The 18,287-nt window shown below is 35.0% G+C and overlaps 1 protein-coding gene across 6 annotated transcripts in view; it reads right to left on the bottom strand.

Annotated features, from left to right (window-relative positions):
- Positions 1–6,055: 6,055 nt before the first annotated feature.
- The window catches only part of LOC134841424 (spectrin beta chain, non-erythrocytic 1-like), a 46,328-nt gene continuing 34,096 nt past the window's right edge, over positions 6,056–18,287 (bottom strand). For 4 of the 6 annotated variants that reach the window (XM_063857399.1, XM_063857401.1, XM_063857402.1 and 1 more), the window contains 6 exons: positions 17,899–18,128; positions 14,284–14,466; positions 13,823–14,050; positions 11,695–12,058; positions 7,132–8,318; positions 6,679–6,789 (listed from right to left, as the gene is read on the bottom strand). In XM_063857399.1, coding sequence (XP_063713469.1) covers positions 7,141–8,318; positions 11,695–12,058; positions 13,823–14,050; positions 14,284–14,466; positions 17,899–18,128 — 2,183 coding nt within the window. In that variant the 3' untranslated portion in view covers positions 6,679–6,789; positions 7,132–7,140. Of the gene's footprint in view, positions 6,790–7,131; positions 8,319–11,694; positions 12,059–13,822; positions 14,051–14,283; positions 14,467–17,898; positions 18,129–18,287 lie in introns of all 6 variants that reach the window. The other 2 variants (XM_063857403.1, XM_063857404.1) reach the window with 2 other exon arrangements.

Consider the following 18,287-nt stretch of genomic DNA (forward strand, 5'->3'; position numbering starts at 1 on the left):
AGGCTAACCTGCACTTCGCAGACCAGCGGAAAGATAGCCAACAGAAGGTTGAAAAAGTTTAGAACAAAAAACAAAACAAAAAAATGATTGAAAATTTTTGAAAAACAATCCAATTTCGAAGAAAAAAATATAGAAGGCTAAAAGTCTTTGAATTTCATGAACAATTTGTGATTGACAATTCTTTGATTAAAAAAAAATTTAAATCATTATAACTGAAAATCATTTTATTCGTTTCAACTTAAAAACTTCAAAAACAGCGGAATAAAAATCTAGAAAAATACAAAAACATGCCTAGTCAGATAATCAAAATCAACTAGTGTAACGCACCGCCGGTGCTTCGAACTTTTTACAACTTATGAAAAACCGCATATATTGGAAACCAGATCTGCAGGCTTTTAGTGTACTCTGACAGCACCCAATTACATGGTTGGTAATTTCATATTTTATAAAAAATTTTAATTCTATTTTCCGTCAAATCGTCATATCTCGAAAACGTCATATCTCGAAAAGTACAAATAATTGAGTGGTCAGTTTCGGAGGCCAGATTTAAAACTCCTGAGAGTACCCTGGCAGCACCCAACTACAATGTTGGGAATTTCAAATTTGGAGAAAGAATTAAAATTTTCTGAACATTTTTGAAAAAATCACAAAAAACATGATATCTCGAAAACTACAAGGATTTGAGCAATCATATTTGGAGGCAAGATTCGCGATCCTTGATAGTACTCTGACAGTACCTAACTACAGGGTTGGGAATTTCAGATTTTTAAAGAATAATAGTAATTTAAGTTTTCTGAAGATTTATGAAAAATCACAAAAAACGTCATATCTCAAAAACTAGTAAAATTTGGGCAGTCACACTTGGAGGCAAGATTCGCAATTTTTGAGAGTACTTTGACACGACCTAACTACACGGTTGGGAAATTCAGATTTTTAAAAACTTATAATTTAAGTTTTCTGAAAATTTTTCGAAAAAATCACAAAAAACGTCATATCTCGAAAACTACAAAAAATTGAGCAGTCATATTTGGAGGCAAGAGTAACAATCTTTGAGATTACTCTGACAAGACCCAACTACAGGGTTGGGAACTTCAGATTTTGCAAAAAAAAATTAATGTAAGTTTTCTGAAAATTTGTTTGAAAAAAATCACAAAAAACGTCATATCTCGAAAACTACAAGGATTTGGACAGTCATATTTGGAGGCAAGAGTAACAATCTTTGAGATTACTCTGACAGGACCCAATTACAGGGTTGGGATATTTAAATTTAGTGAATTTTTCTAAATCTAAGTTAACTGAAAATTTTGAAAAAACCATGAAAACTTGATCTCGAAAACTATAAGGATTTGAGCAGTCATATTTGGCGGCAAGATTTGCAACAACTATGAGTACCCAGACAGCACCCAACTACAGGGTAAGAATTTGAGTATTCCTAATAAGATGCAGGGCTCGCAAACCCTGAGAGTACTCGGATAGCCTCGAACTACAGGGGTGGTAATTTCGAATTTTGAAGAAAAAAATTCGTTTAATTTTTCGGAAAACTTTTTGAAAAAAACAAAAACAAAAAATTTCATATCTGGAAAACAAGAAAGATTTGAGCAATCCTAAAAAGAGGCTAGGTTCGCAACCTCTGAGAGTAATTTTAAAATAGGGTTTGGAATTTTAAATTTTGAAGAAAAAAAATGTTAAGTTTTCTGAATTTTTTTTGAAAAATTACAAAATAAACGTCAGATCTCGAAAACTACAAGGATTTGAGCAGTCACATTTGGAAGCAAGATTCGCAACCCCTGAGAGTACCCTTACAGCACCCAACTAGAGGGCAAAGTTTTTCAATTAATCCAAATTTGTAAAAATTACAAAAAATCATCTCAAAAAGTCAAAAAGTCATCTCGAAAACTACAAGGATTTGAGCAGTCATAATTGGAGGCAGGTGATATATAAAAAGTGATAGAAAAGATAAAAAAGAAAGATAGAAGAAGAAAGATAAAGATGAAAAAAGAAGGATCGAAAAAAAGACAGAAAAAAATCTAAGAAAAGATCGAAAAAGAAGGATCGAAAAAAAAACAGAAAAGTTAGAAAAAAAAGATAAGATCGAAAAAGAAGAATAGAAAAAAAAGACGAAAAAAGATAAAAAGATCGAAAAAAAGACAGAGAAGATTTAAAAAAAAAACAGATAGAAAAAAATAGAAAAGATCGAAAAAGAAGGATCGAAAAAAAGACACAAAAAAGACAGAAAATCCAGATAAAGAGAAAGAAAGATTGGAGACAACCGATTGACAGTAGTACTATTTTGAACTGAATCGTCGAAACCAAAAAGAAAATTAAAAAATTAGGAGACGGGTAGACAGATATAATCAAATTAATTAAAAAAGCAGGTATACAGACAGACTTAATTTGGCTTCAAAAAAATTACTGAAAAATTAATGACCTTGCGGAAAACTAATTGAAAAATTTTCATAAGCATTGCAATATATGATATAGCGTAAACATGAAAAAATTCTTTCGTTAAACATGCAAAATTATTACGCTTAAAATGGGAGATAGCTGTCACTCGCATTTAAATATAGTATAGATAGATAGATATAGATATAGATAGACCAGGCGCGGATCTAGGAATTTCTCGAGAGGGGGGGGGCGGATTTTCAAAAAATTTTTTAAAATTTTGTCGACCTTTTTTTTAGGTCGACCAAACTGATTTCTTGGCTTTTCTAAACCGCTATAAAGACCCTAATTTGACGAAATTTTCTGCGCCGCAGGCAAATTTTTTTAAAAAATGGCGTTTTTAGGCACTTTCAGGAAAATTTCGACCAAAAATCGCGTTTTTTCGGCGCGCGCTCCTCATAATTAGTAAAAATTGGCGCCAAAGGCGCCTTTAGAAAACATTTCAGGTCAGGACCCTTTGGGTCGGCAAGGGGTCGAATCGAGGGAAAAACTGTAGAGTTCAATTGAAAACCCAATACTTTCATGTAATTTAGTCTGAAATAAAACAATTTTACGAATTTTTCTGGACATGGAAACAACGTTTTAGAAATTTTTAGTGGATTCTGAATTACGAATGAAAAAGCTTTAATTTAAAAGTACACTTGACCCCGTACGAGTTTTTTATATGGATTCGACTGTATAGGGAAAATAGCCTAAAAAGCCCGTGCTGTGGCTTGGCAGCCAACAAAAATAAAAAAACAAATATTATGCCATTGACTATTATTTGGGCAGCAAACTTTCAGAACCGGATTCGAACCCTCAAATCTCCAGGTATTGAAGTTATCTCAAAGCAGAATCGGCAGAATATATTGATCAAGCCATCAAATGATTCAGTAATTATTGCAGAAAAAATCAAGTACCAGCAAATCTTTATTAAGATTTGATTGCGCTTTCTAAACAAAGCCAATCGAAGAAAAAAAATAGTGTCCGTTAAGGTCTTTGAATTTTGAGAACAATTTATGATTGGCCCTGTTTTAATAATATGAACCCAACTAGAGAAAACTGGATCAATAGGTAAACTTTTTATTGACGCGGAAAAAGTATGTATTCCGTTTTATAACGCTTCCTAATCGCAAGCGTAATGGCACAGAAAATTTGAAAAAGACAATTTTTCAGTATATGAGATCAATATCGTTAGTTTTTGAAAAGACAGAATGAAAGCCTGAAAGTAATTAACAGATATTCAAAAAGGTTCATTTCAAACAGAGGGATCAGAAAAACTTTAAGTAAAAGGCCTCAAATTTGGAGCACAGATGTAGACGCACTTCATAACCAAGCAGTAAAACGGTATATCGGAGCAAGACAATAACAAAAAAGGACAACGCGTGAGAAAAAAATTATGTCTATTTTGAAAATTAATATCTATTAGAACTGTGAGGAACAAGGAATCAGTTTTTTCCCGTTAGCAGTCGAAACGCTCAGGGGTTGGTCCGCTTTAGCTATCAAAACCCTCAAGTCAGTTGCTATCCTCGCTGATGCCAGACGTTCTGGTTCACGTGACGCTCGTGTTGCCCCAGTTCGCCTTCTCCAGAGCCTCTCAGTGTGCCTCATGAGAGGAAACGCCACTATGATTGTCAGCCGGGCCATCTAGTCTTGTGCAGTTTATTACGTTTTTTGCATTCCCAATTCTGGTGCTCCTTTGTTCCTTTGCTGTTAGCGCATTCCCCCTCTCTTTTATGACTTTGGAATTTGTTACTATGATCGAATTGAATTCATATAAGAAATTCAACTATTAGAAAGATACCAGATTGCTGGACATATAGCAGAGAACTTTCGATTGCGATCAAGTAATTTCAAAAATATATTCTCAAAATTTTCAAAATAATATTCTCAAAACAAAACATCCGAAAGCCATTTGGAAAAGAGCCAAAGAACGCATGTCAATAGAACATAGCCAACTGACAGTTGAAAAAGAGCAATGAACGCAAGGAAACTGAAAAAAAACCGACTGGTTTTTCAAAAATCTTCAACTTTTGAATTTCGAAAAAAAATAGATGGCCTTAAACTTCTTTGAATTTGAAGAAACAGTTTATGATGAACACTTTTTTGTTAAAATAAACCGAATTTGAGAAAACTGGATCAATAGGTGAAACTTTTATTTCGCTGGGAAATCTGATAAATAATTTTCATTTTCGAAATTAGAAGTCGATCACGTTTTTCGTGACCTCTACGCTTTTGCTGTTCAATAGTGGAGTTTGTCCTCCTTTTAACAATGGAAAAGCACTTAACTTAAAAAGAAATCATCGATCAAACCGCGAAAACTCAAATTTGAGCGTGAACAAATATTATCACTTTTCATCACGACCTATATAAGAATCTGAACTAAGTTTTTTGACTCTTAAAAAAAAATAAATGATCTTAAAGCTCTTTGAAATTCTCGAACAATTTTCATAATGACATTCTTTTGACAAAACTAACCGCATTTGAGACAACTGAAAATAGGTAAAATTTTTTACTTCGCTGGAAATCTGAAAATTGAAATCCAGTTTCGAAACTAGAAGTACAGTACGTCACATTTTTCGCAAATTTTACCCTTTTGCTGTTTAAATAGAGCTTGCTTTCACTTCATAACGAACTAATTGAGATGAACTTAGAAGAAATCAAAAGTCAAATCCCGGAAAAACAAATGTTAGACTGAACAAATTTCAAGACTTTTCTGATTACTAACCAAACAAAAAATCATCACGACCTATACAATTTGAATTAACCTAGATGTTTGAAAAAAGTTTTCAGGACGACACTTTTGAATACAATTGAACATTTCCTGAAACAAAAACCAAAACAGCGCATAACCATAAAAAATGAAAACTCACTTCAACACTGAAACCGATATCCGACAATATAGCGAGGACTCATTATCGCAAATAGGCATTTTTCAAACCCATATACTCAACGAAACAACATCGCAGGCGAGTTATCTTTCAATTTCATGAAACACTTCGATCTTTCAGATGGTATAAGAAAAATTCGGACAAGTAATATTTTCATTTACAGATTGAGAATTATTTTGTAAAAAAAACCAACCAAACAAACATAGCCAACAGACAGTTGGAAAAGAGTCAATGAACCCAATTAAACAGAAAAGAATACCGAATTGTTTTTTTTAAATCTCAACTTTCGAACTTCAAAGAAAAAATAGATGCCCTTAAACGCTCTTTAAATTTCTAGAATAATTTATGATCGGCACTTTTTCGACAAAACTGAACCAATTTTAAAAAAAATGGGTCAACAGATAAATTTCTTTTTTCTCTCGGAAAACTGGAAATTAAATTCTAATTTCGAAACAAGAAGTCGATCAACTTTTTCGTGACCTTTAAACTTTTGGTGTTCGATGGTGGATTTTGCCTGCCTTTTAACAAAGGACATAAACTGAACTAAAAAAGAAATCAAAAGTCAAACCGCGAAGTAAATTTGAGCCTTAAGAAATTTTAATACTTTCCTGAAAAAAAAAACAAAAAAATCATCGCGACCTATATAAGAGTCTGAACTACGTTCATCGACTCTTAAACATTCCTTCGTAACTTTCGTCGCGTATTTTCTGGGCGCTGGTTCTCTATTAACTAAAGAGTTGGGATGTTAATACAAAGCTGAATTGTAACTTTAATCTCTCTTGTAATTTTAATTTAAATCGTAAGCAAAATGGTCAAATCTTGAAATAAAGGACAACAGAAAGTTTTTTTAGGATAAAAGATGTGATATGATTACAAAGACACCTTGTGGAATGTACGAATGTGAGCGGGAGCAATAAACTATGGTACAAGCTAGGATCACTAATTATTTCATAATAATAAGTGATTAGCTAAATAAGCATTTATAATTTATATTACATTATTTGATATAAAATTCAGTGGAAAATGAAGTTACTGCATGTGAACTTATCTCTAAATTCAATGCCAGATCAAAGAAAATTACTATGTACAAATCGGGTAAAATTTTTTAAAAAAGACCAGCGCATTAAAGCTGTCAAAAGATGGAAATTGCAAGATGAAACGAATGCAAAAATACACCGATTCGTCAACCCGTTGCGTTTCTCGTGTTCTCAAAATGGAAGAATCTGCTTTCATTTCTTCTTGCTGCTCAGACTGAAGAGTCGGTTGATACCCGACTTGCCCTGGAAGTGTTTCGAGTGCCGAGGGTTGGGGGTTGTTCCAGCGACCGAGTGCGAGTGCTTAAGCTTTGAGGATGCGTCGACAGAAGCAGGCGATGAGAAGCTAACGTCGCCACTAGCGATGGACGAGTCAGCGTCAAAAGAATCTTCGCCTGGAGGAGTTTCTTGTATTGAGGGCAAGTCAGTTTCAATGGGAGTAGCTAAACATAATTCGAATGGCTCCTTGATCACTCAACTTAAATGCTGATTGCAGAGATTGTAATGCAATCACAGCAAAAAAAAAGACATTTTTGAAAAAGGAATTTTATATCTAACTCAACCCACAAGCTAAGCACACCAATATTAGAGTGATTCACTTAAGTTGATAGCATACTATCACACAGGGAAGCAGCATTTGTCTATCTTTTTGTAAACGTCTAGCTATTATAATCGCAAAGAAGCTGGGAGAGCTAAGCTTTTCATTCAATCGTTTTAGTTTCACATAAGCTAAACTTTTGCCCCATCTTGACAATTTTAAAGGAAAAGTGAGAAAAGTTATTAACCTGTGAAAATCAAACTTGGGTTTCAAAAGAGGGCCGAGGTTTGGCTGTGTTAGGTTTGTTTGCAGTAGAAGGTGCTTCGGTTTTCCACCCCGATGTCTGTTTGTGTTCATTCAAGTTGTGGTTAGGGGGGTTAGCTGGAGGACTAGGACGCTGCGAGGCACTATTCGGTCGCCTGCCCATAGAGTCGAAACGCCTTGGAAGCGATGGATTCACAGTGCTCATACTCGCTATTGACTGGTTGGAATAAGAAGGTCTGTGTTGTTGCTGCTGATGATGGTAAATTTGGCGCTGATCTTCATCTGTATAATTGTTATTACCATTACTCATACTTTTACCATAACTATACGTAGGACTGAGCGAAGATACAGCTATAGTGTGGGAGCTAGCATTCGACGCAGTGTCTTGTGTAAAATTAGGGGACAGATATTGTTTGTTATCAAAGCTAGGGTTACATTGTGAAGGAGCAGAAGCGAAATCAAGACTGGTCTCAACAGCTATGTTAGAAGAAGGTTGAGGCACTTCGTAAAACGGATAATCTCCCATTCGGCTCAAAGATTCATAACTGGAATTTAGCTTATTTCTATACTGTGCAGATGATTCTCCCATTTCGGCAAATGAGGCATCTGGAATACTTGAAAGGTTCCTCGAGCTCCAGTTTTGACTACTTTGTCTATCACCGAATCCTTCGAGACTAATTGTGTTCGAGCTTTGCCCCAAAGAGAAATTTCCCGTGCTCGTACTTTTGGGGAAGCTCGGATTCTTATTCGCGTTACTTGACATACCCGAGTTGTAGGATTGTGAAAAATTAGATCTTTGCAAATTGGGCGAAAGAGGAACAGCATTTGATCCATGAGTTATGGAAGCTAATTTATTACTCGCAGTTATTATGGCAGGGGTGTGTTTTGCATTGAATGATGTTACTTTTGTAACTTGAAAAGACTCCTTCACTTCATGCGTCTGCCAACTATTCGAGGAAGTTGAATTTAGTTGACCTCTAAACTGTTTAGGTGGTAAAGGAGGTGCAAAAGCTCCTTTAGAGCTCACACTTGTCGATGAGAAGCTTTGAGTAATCTCTCCGCATTGGTTTTGCTTTCTGAAGGAGCCGTTTGTAAGTGTATTGCGAGATAGCATAGAAAAAGTCAGCGGAGGCGAAGGTTGATCGCTAGCAGAAGAGTTAGTTTGAGATTCTTAAACAGAATGCAGTTTTGTTAGTTGAAATTAAATTTTTAGATAGTTCAGCATTAAAAGGTTCATCGATCTAATAGAAGTTTCTAAAAGCATTTGAAAACAAACAATTCCAGAAGCCTAGCCAACAGAGTTGTATAAAAATAACTCCAATGAGCTCAAAATAATTTTTAAAATCCCTTCAAATTGAATCGAATAAAACCTTAAAAATTTTTAGGGTGCAACCTCGAAACCTTCGGAATTAAGTAATTACTGCTGAAATGAATAGTAGATACTATTGTAACATGAAATTGGTTACCCTTTTATCAGATCCTATGTCGGCAATCATAACCAGAAAATTGAGTCTATCAGACTATTTTTCTCGACACTGAAGAACTTTTCAGAAATGACAAATAAGGCTTAAATATGATACCACACTTGAAAAGCCTCCTCCTAACTTAACTCATGCGAAAAAAATCAACCGTTCGCCATATTTACCTATCAATCTCCGAACGTGCTCCCAACAATAAGTGAAGCGCAAAGATTTCGCTATTCTAGTACAGCGTTATTTCAGACTTTCTGCTATAAAATGACTTTAAGAAGCAAGCTGTTTTGACGGTCCCCTTACACACAACGAAAAGCAAAGTCAGATATTTAACGTCTAGCATTACTATATTTGGACGATTAATCCTTAATTTGGCTCAAATTAAATCCCCGGGTATACAAAAACTCGATAACTCCGATTCTTAGTGAAATATCTTTCGAATTTTCTAAATTAGCTTCCATATAGCTTCTAAAGAGTTTCCAATATGGTTTAAAAATTCGGAAAAAGCTGTTAATAAGAGAATTAAAATTTGTGCGGAGAAAAATACCGCACAACTAATCTATCAATTTCTTGGAACGTCGGAACAATAATAAAATTAAAATGACAATACATGATTGTAAATGTATACTTTTATTACAAAAAAAGAAGCCTTTTAAATTAATTTGTAATATATACTCCACTGAGAACTTCAAAATTAGAATCGACTAGCTCTCCGTTTTGTTTCAGTAGAGCGACAATTGAGCTCCGCTTGAACACTGAAAAACCTTTTCTATAAAAAAAACATGCAATGTTAAGAAGACAACATGAAATTGTTTCATCAGCACAGAAAACATAGCCAATCGAAGATTGGATAAACAAGAGTAATGAACGCAAGTAAACATGAAAAAAAAAACGATTTTCTTTAAAAAATTTCAACATTCGAATTTCAAAAAAAATATATTAGATACCCTTTAAGCTCTTTGAATTTCTAGAACAATTTATGATTGGCGCTTTTTGGATAACATGAACCCAGCTAGAGAAAACTGGATCAATAGGTAAAGTTTTTATTCCGCTGGAAATCTAAAATTAAAATTCCACTTCCGAAACTAGAAATCATAAATCGTTCACGCTTTTTCGCGCCATTTCCCGGTTCGTTTTTGGAGAGTGCTATTTACGGCACTTTCAGCAAATGAGTTTCAATTGAACTCAAAAAGTGCATATATACCTAAGTGCATTCATAAATGCATCAATACAGTGCTGATTTAAATTAACCGGACAAAACGAGCTAAACTTGAAATTTAAAACTCGTTTTTCTCAAATTGGGTTGAGTTTAGGTGAAAACTTAATAAGACAAAACTTGCTCAGAATTTCAGATGAATTAATATGATGTAATTTGTTTTTGTAAAATTCAGGCCCAAAAGTTTACCCCAAAATTGGGTCATTTTGGCTTTTCTTAGTTAATCAAAAATTACGCCAAAAATACCCAGTCGATCACAGACATAATTGGATCAAAATGAGCACTTCACGTAGCCCAACAAACTTTAAGAAGGGTATATTCTCCAAAAAAAATTTGCAAACCGTTTAAAAATAGTTTTTAAATAAATAGTTGGTATTTCATATAGTAAAAACGACCTTTTTTGTCTATCAAACAAAATAAATTAACTTATACAAGGTTTTGGAGAATATATCCTTTTTAAAGTTTGTTGGGCTACGTAAGGGGCTCATTTTGATCTAATTATGTCTGTGATCGACTGGGTATTTTTGGCGTAAATTTTGATTAAATAAGAAAAGCCAAAATGACCCATTTTTGGGGTAAGCTTTTGGGCCCGAACTTCGCGAAACAAATTACACCCTATTAATTCTGCTAAAATTTTAAGCAAGTTTTGTCTTCATAAGTTTTCTCCTAAACTCAACCTAATTTGAGAAAAACGCGTTTTAAATTTCAAGTTTACCGCGTTTTGTCCGGTTAATTTAAATCAGCACTGTACGTATGAATGCACATCTGTAGTTATTAGAGACACATTTTAGGACTTTTTTCTGAAAAAAAATCGGCAAGACCTATACGTTCATTACTCTTAAAAGTATAGTCAACAGCAGAAACTTATTTTGCCAAATCGCATTATAAGCTGAAAACTAGATTCAGAACAAAATGCTTGTCAAAATTTATTGCTGCGGCAACCAAAGAGAGAATTACCGCTCATCCAAAACTTAAACTAAGCAGACGTTCTAAGCGACCATTTTTTCGTTAGCTTCTACTTCTAACAGGAAACTCTTCAATCTAGAATCAAGATTACCTAACAATCAGTTTGGTTAACAATTTTCATTCAGTGATCAAAAGAGTATGCAATAACTCCTACCCATTTTCAGGTGCAATCAAATCAAAGCTGTCAAACAGGTCAAATTGGAGAATTGATTTGAGACCAGAACCAATAGTTTTGCTACCCAGTTTGAGTTAATTGAAAAGTCAGAAACCGGTTTTGTCAATTGGACCTTGGCAGACACATAAAAACCAAGAAACAACATTAATAAATTGTTCCCAGTATAGGTTGACAAGGATTGATATAAATTATATATATGATCACTTGAAGAATCCAGTCTGGGAGATCGTCGTTAGGCAAATTATGCCTGTTTTCGGACGTCTCTGAGCAGGGGCGGATTTAGGGGGGGGGGTCCCGCCTTTGATACTTTTTCAGAACTCCATTTTTGGCCGACCGACCCTAAAATTTTTCTTAAGTGCCCAAAAACGGGCTTAAGTGCCCAAGAAAATCCTAGATCCGCCCCTGAATTTGATAATAAGTAACTGATGCGCTGTGTTATTTTGGGCAGAATACAAAAAATTTGGATAAAAACAAAACAAGAAAAAAAATTTTAAAAAAAAACTGGATTAAAACAAACACATTACGAGGCCAAACTGTGTATTTTGTGAACTGTAAGGGGATTTCCGCAACAAGGATTCTCTCTTTTTTGTTCCGACTTTCGAAGAAAGGGCAGATTATGTATCCTAGATCCGCCCCTGTCTCTGAGCACTCTCGTCTCAGACCACTCCCTTCTAAATATATATTCTTTTCAGAACTTTTCCTATAACAGACACTTACTTTGAGAAGATATAGGAGATGTTTGCACTCTAAGGCCACTCGATGATGAGATAGGTTCCAATGTAGCTCCTAGACTACTGGGCGGCTGAGGCGGAGGAATATTCGGTCTTTCAAGGGATCCATAACCTGACATCACCGTGGACGAATGGGTCTGGTTGTAGTTAGACTTCATTGCTGAAATTCGATCCGCCTCTTCATTTATCGCGTGCATTAGGTTCCTGGCATTGGTTTCATTTTTGCAGTCGAATAAGTACTCGCCGCCGTCTTTGGTGATAAGTCGCAATGTATGTTTCTTCTTGTGGTAGTCCACTGCCTCTTCGCAGATGGCGTTTTCAAGTGATATCAAACTGCTGCAGGTTTCACCCTGGATAATAACAGTGTTAAATTATTTTCATTGATTTATGGAGATACGCAGAGAAATATGAACGGGTAAAAAAATCAACTAAAACTCTTTACACTTGATAAATTTTTTTGTTACAAATCAATACTTGCTTTTTATACAACAGAGCTCCGTTAAGCATCTTTATATACGAGAAAAAAAAAACATTAAATGGAACTAGCGCGTAACGTACCTCCGGTGCTTCAAACAGATTAGTGAATATGGAAAATAACAGCGAAATGAATGCAACCGTAAAAAAGACATTGGAATCCAACAACGCTTTTAATTTCAAAATTTGAACGATAAAAAAATTTCAACTTAAACTTTTTAAACTAAAATGGTCAAATCTCCAAAACCACTGAGTTTCAGATCTTCGTAAGCGAAACCATAATATGGCCGACAAAAACAAATTCTATTGCAAAATCATCTAACCCCATTCAAATGGGATTCATAATCCAGCGTAATTATTTTTGAATATCAGATTCTTTTGTCGTAATTTAACTGTGAGTTCCATGAAAAAATGTGAGCAATAAAATTCGGATGAGAGGCCATATATGCATCTGCAGGTAGTAACCTGACATAACCCGAACAAAAAGTCGACAATTTAAAAGATGAAAGTATTTATTTGAAATTAACACTCGCCATAGTGTTGAGTATTTCGAACTTGGAAATCATTTAGGATCTTAAAATTTTCCAATGTCAAACTTGGAGTCAAGATCTGCAACTTCTGAGAGTACCCAGAGAACCCCCGAAGAGTTGGGAATTTCAAATTTAGAAACGTTTATTTTAAAATTCAAGTTTCAATACAAACGTCATATCTCGGAAACAAAAAATATTTGAGCAGTCATCTTTGGCGGCAAGATTAACAACAGGGTTGACAATTTCGAACTTCGTGGAATTTTTCAAATCTGAACTTTCTGAAAGTTTCTAAAAAAATCATACAAATGAATGTCAAATCTCGGAACACCAGCGTAAAAGATTTGGGAATCAAAATAAGATGCAAGATTTGCAGCGCCTGAGAGTACCCCGACAGCACCTCACTATATACAGCGGAGAAATTCAACTTTTGTCTAGTTTTTTATATTTAGGTTATTTGAAAAACTTTGAAAAAATCTTAAAAAACGTCATATCTCGAAAACTTAAAAGATTTGAGGTCAAATTTTGAAGCAAGATAACCCGACAGCACCTAATAACAGCTAGAGAACTTCAATTCTTGTCCAGTTTCAAAATTGTTTTTTTGAAAAAACCATTAAGAAGCGTCAAATCTCGGAAACTTCATGAAATGAATTTCAATCGAACTCAAAAAGTGCATATATATCATTTCAAATACTGTTTATGATTGACACGTTTTTCGTTAAGCTCTCCTATTAAGAGAAAACTGAATCAATGGATAATTTTTTGATTGCACTGAGAGTTTAGGAAATTAAGGTCCATTTTTGAAACTAGAAGCCATTCACGTTTTTCGTGACCTTTTCACTTTTGCTGCTGGATAGTGGAAATGAAGCGAAAGAAATCATGAGTCAAACCGTGAAAAACCAAATTTAATCGTGTACAGCTTCTGAGGCTTTATCCTGAGAAACAAATCATCAAGACCTATAAACTTGAAAATCAATTTGTTATTTTACACTGAATGAAAATATCGATTAGCATATTTCTTAAAAGTTTTTTTAAAAAAACATCACTTTTTAATATTCGTTATTTTTTGAAAGAATTGGAATTGTATCTTAAAGAATGAAATTGTCTATTAACATTTCTGAACGCGTGCTCGTCCTTGTAGAACTTGATTGAGTGTGATACCACAACACAGTAGAGTGTCTTCCAGTTGCGCATTGTGGCCTTGCGGGATCCCGACTGCATAACTGCTTTCCGTTCCACCATCCCTGTGAACGAGGGAGAGAGGGAGGAGCTAGAGTCAGTGTTGGCGTCTGTGAAGCGGGCAGTTGACCACGCAGAGTTGATGCTGGCGTAACTGTTCCCCTAAAACACAAGGTATTTCTAGCTTACATATCTATGTAAACGAACGTAGCTGATTATGTCTAGGTATGGTATGTAGTTATTTCCGACTATTTTTCTATTCTGCAGAAAATTAATAATTAAATAGAATTCAGTGTCTCACTTCAGCTTCATCGGAAAAATTTTCGAGCTGAAGGAAATCAAGCACCACTCCGATCGACTGCACGTTTCTGTTCAAGTAAAAGTATTGCACTAACCGAATTCTGTGACGGAGTTCTGTGCACATTATTGGCATCAACCGGCTGCTGGTTATTTTGATTGACTTCTTGGGGCGACACAAGATTAGATTCTCCCTGGTTCGACGCTTCTATGTTCTTCATTCGATGAGTCGAAAACGCCTGCTTCATTGACATCTGCGTTTGTTCGATCTTTGCCTGGCCCTGAAATATTTTATCTCCATTAAAACAGCACGAAAAAGATGCGCATATTTTAAACTAGTTTCAGCTTCTTCTTAGAAAGCGTTTATTTCCTCAAGTAGTTGGTTGTGAAGTTTTCGATGTTAGCACGAAGAATTAATTTCGACAATGAATTAAGTTTCTTGCGTGCCCCTTACTTTTATACGAACTGATTTTAAAGCAGCACAGCCTGGACTGACATGTGAGGCACGAGGGAAAAAGTCAATACCCTTAAAATTAAATAATAATTATACGCAATTTCTTGCGCAAATTTGGTCTGGCCTGATTGACCCAATTAAGAATGTGCTATTTACTCACATATGACATCCGTGGAAAGAACAGAATCTAGAAGAAAATTTCGAACAGATAAAAAAACAATGGTTACTGAGTTGAAAAAAATGGAAATTTTTCCTTAAAAAGATAACTAAAAAACTCACATCACGATTCGCGTCGTATGAAATTCAATTTGGTAAAGCCTGCCAAGAAAATGGATTTAAAAAAAACAAATAGTTAATTAAGCGACAATATAAGGGCGAAAGCTTATTCAGCCGAAAAAATGATGTCATAAAAATTGAGCTATAAAAACTTTTTAGAAATTTTTTTTATTATTTCAGAATGAAAATCTACCAACATTTGTTTCTGCCCTGCAAACGTGAGGAAATTAAGCCGATATAAAACAGGTCGAAACAATTTTAGCTGAATAAGTTGATAGATCTAGAACCAAGATAAAACAAATTTCAAATTGAGGGGTTATTTAGGATGTATTTAAATATATTTAGGGGAGCGGTGGTGAAGTGGTTACGTCTCCGCCTCTCAATCGAAAGGTCAAATGTTCGAGGCCCACCATGACCCGTGCTCGTTACTTGAGAATGAGGCAATATTACCCAGCCAAAAAAATAACCAAAAAAGGCATGTACTTCTTGAACAGGGGCACAACAGCTGTTCGCCGTTTTTTTTTATTGAGCCGTGATGAGCTGCACAGCTCGCATGTTGGTCCTTTCCCTTGTGGATAAATCGTCTTAAAAACTCAAATTTTGTCTGTTAGTGAACAGGTCAAATCAGCTGGGAATCCGAAGAAATGCATCCTGTAATCCCAGTTGTGCAAGGAAAAAGTCTAGTACTTAGTTTTAATACTCGTAATTGTACATGTCTAAAACCCAGACTTATTTTTTCTTTACTCAAATATATGACACACTAATTCAATAGAAGAAAAATTTCACGCGCTGGAATATTTCAAAAACCAAATTTGGTTTTGCCGACAAGCAAGCGAGCAATGAAGAGTCGCATGTTACCTGGCCAAATGGCCAATACGTTGAGTCATAGAATGACTCCTGTATTGGAGACACCTCGTGAAAGCTAGAGCGCAGTTGGAATTCGAACTGCAGACACTCGCTTACCACCTCGCTTTCCTGCAATCGTGTAGAAAAATGCTGATAGTAACAATACACGAGAAGTCGGAATGAAAATGAATCTGACAAATCGTGAATCAAATCTGATTTAGTAATCTGATAGTATCAATACACTAGAAGTCGGAAAGAAAATGTATCTGACAAATCGTGAATCAAATCTGATTTAGTACGATTCCACAAGACACACACGAGCTTTCCCTATTATCTGTGATTTGGATTCTTAAAAGTATCAAAAAATTGTCTCAGTAACAAAAAAAACTAAACTGCATTTCTTCATCTTGCAGACTGAACTTGACTGAGGCTGACCTCCATATCTAATTCTAATACACCACTCAATCGTGCATCTTTTTTATAATTCAATCACCCTTTCTACAAAAAAAATAAGAAGACGTTTTGAACACAGGCGAAGCGGAGCTTCGCACCATTTGCGATAAAAATTAAACGAAAATTAAAACAAAACATGAAGAAATAGAACAAAAATCAAAAATGATAAAACAAGAACAAAATTTTTTTGTTCGATAAAAGATAACTAGGGGTCCAGCTAAAGCTTGATGTAGGTGTGTTGATAACTTTGTTATACTGATGTGTAATCAAATGGGTGATTTCAAAAATTCGATTTTGTCTCAAACCTTAGTTGTTTCTCTAATAAAATAAAAGAGAAGGGTGAATATTTATGCGATATTGAAATTTTCCCAAAAAACAACAATTTTCGTGCAAAAAATTAAGATGACGCCGCTTCTACATAAAAAATCCACGCAACCGGTTCATTCGATTGAACCCTTCATCTCATGATTTGTCAGGGTAGTTTATAAAAGTCAAGAACCATTCTACAAACGGTCAAAAACAAAAAAAATCGGGTCCTTCTGAAATCAATAACTTTTTACTGCAAAAAAAAAAACAATTGTAGCCGCGTTAACAGATAAGATTTAGCACACCGTAATTCTTGATTGCCTGCTTAATCTAAAAATTGGCAGGGTAGTTTTCGAGAAAAATCAAAAAACTTCCAAAAAACGGTCAATGAATCAAAACTTTACTTTTCCGAAATTCATAGCTTTATTTGTGAAAAACTTTTGGGAGTAGCCGCTTATACATAAGAGATTAAGATAACTTGTTTTCGATTGAACGCAAAAACTCAGATTACAGAGGCTAGTTTTCGAGAAAAGTCAAAGGTTTCAAAAAAGGTAACAAAAAACAATTATTAAGTATAAAGTAGGTTTGGTTGATTATTTGGGGTCACTTTTTACATCAGGTCGTTCTGCTTGAACCAAAAAACTCAGTTTTGGGACAGTAAGACCCATTAAAAATTTCAAAAAATCAAAAATTTTGACTTTTCCGAGGGCCACAACTTTTTGTTTAAGAAATTTGGTCCATGCCTGTTACTTGAATTTATTATGAAGCAAGCAAGTTAGAAAAATTATCAAAAAAAATAATACATCCGTCAAGTACGCCGACAGAAAATGGGACGAAATCCATTAAGCCGACAAAAAATCAAATACTTCTGAAAAAGTTCCCAGTAATAAACATTGCACCCAGATGAGTTTGATTTTTCATGAAATTGAGCATGTCAGCAGCAATTGATTCAACTGATTTTGTTAAACCCGAAAAGAGTCTACATTCTGATTTGATAACGCTTGCTAATGGCAACCGTAATTACAAAGTTTAAAAAATTGAAGAAAAAAAAATATGTTAAAATGATACTTTTTTTTTACCTGTTGACAGGGGTGGATTCTTAAACTTTTTTAGGTCGATCAACTTGATTTCCGCGTATTTTATTTTTTTTTAAAAAAACAGGTCAAAAATGCCGTTTTTTGGAAAATTTTGACCGAAACTTTTTGAAAAACTTTGACAGAAAATTCACGTTTTTTCGGCGCGCACTCCCCTTCAAACTTTTTTCAGGGGGTCGAATCCCTGAGAGGGGGGTTGAGTTTTCGTCGACTAGTTATTAAATAGAACACTGCTTCAAAGTTATGACTGGAACTTCAGCTATTTATATTTAAACTAAAGTCACCTCCAGCTGCGGGGACTGCATCGAGTAACTTCCACGAGGTGACCTCATAGGAGAGAGAGGGGGCGAGAAGGAAGTTTTGATACTGGGACTGGTTGATCCCCCTTGAGAAGAGGACACATTTGTCCCATCTGCTGCATTGTTTCCGCTCATCGACCTTCTGGGACTAGCAGCGCCACTAGATGGGTTCGAAGCATTGTGCAACTTGCTCGTCTGTTTGCTCAGAGACGACGCTAAACCATACTACAGATTTATTAAACCCAATACAAATTCATTTTTATCCTAAAATTTGCTTCTGAATGAGTTCTTCATGTATCGCCGACTGGCTAGCAATTTAAGAGATCAAACTTAGGCCACTGTTTTATGTAGTTCAATTAAATACGCAACAGCAT

This window comes from Symsagittifera roscoffensis, chromosome 3 (assembly GCF_963678635.1).
Source record: "Symsagittifera roscoffensis chromosome 3, txSymRosc1.1, whole genome shotgun sequence".
NCBI lineage: Eukaryota > Metazoa > Xenacoelomorpha > Acoela > Convolutidae > Symsagittifera > Symsagittifera roscoffensis.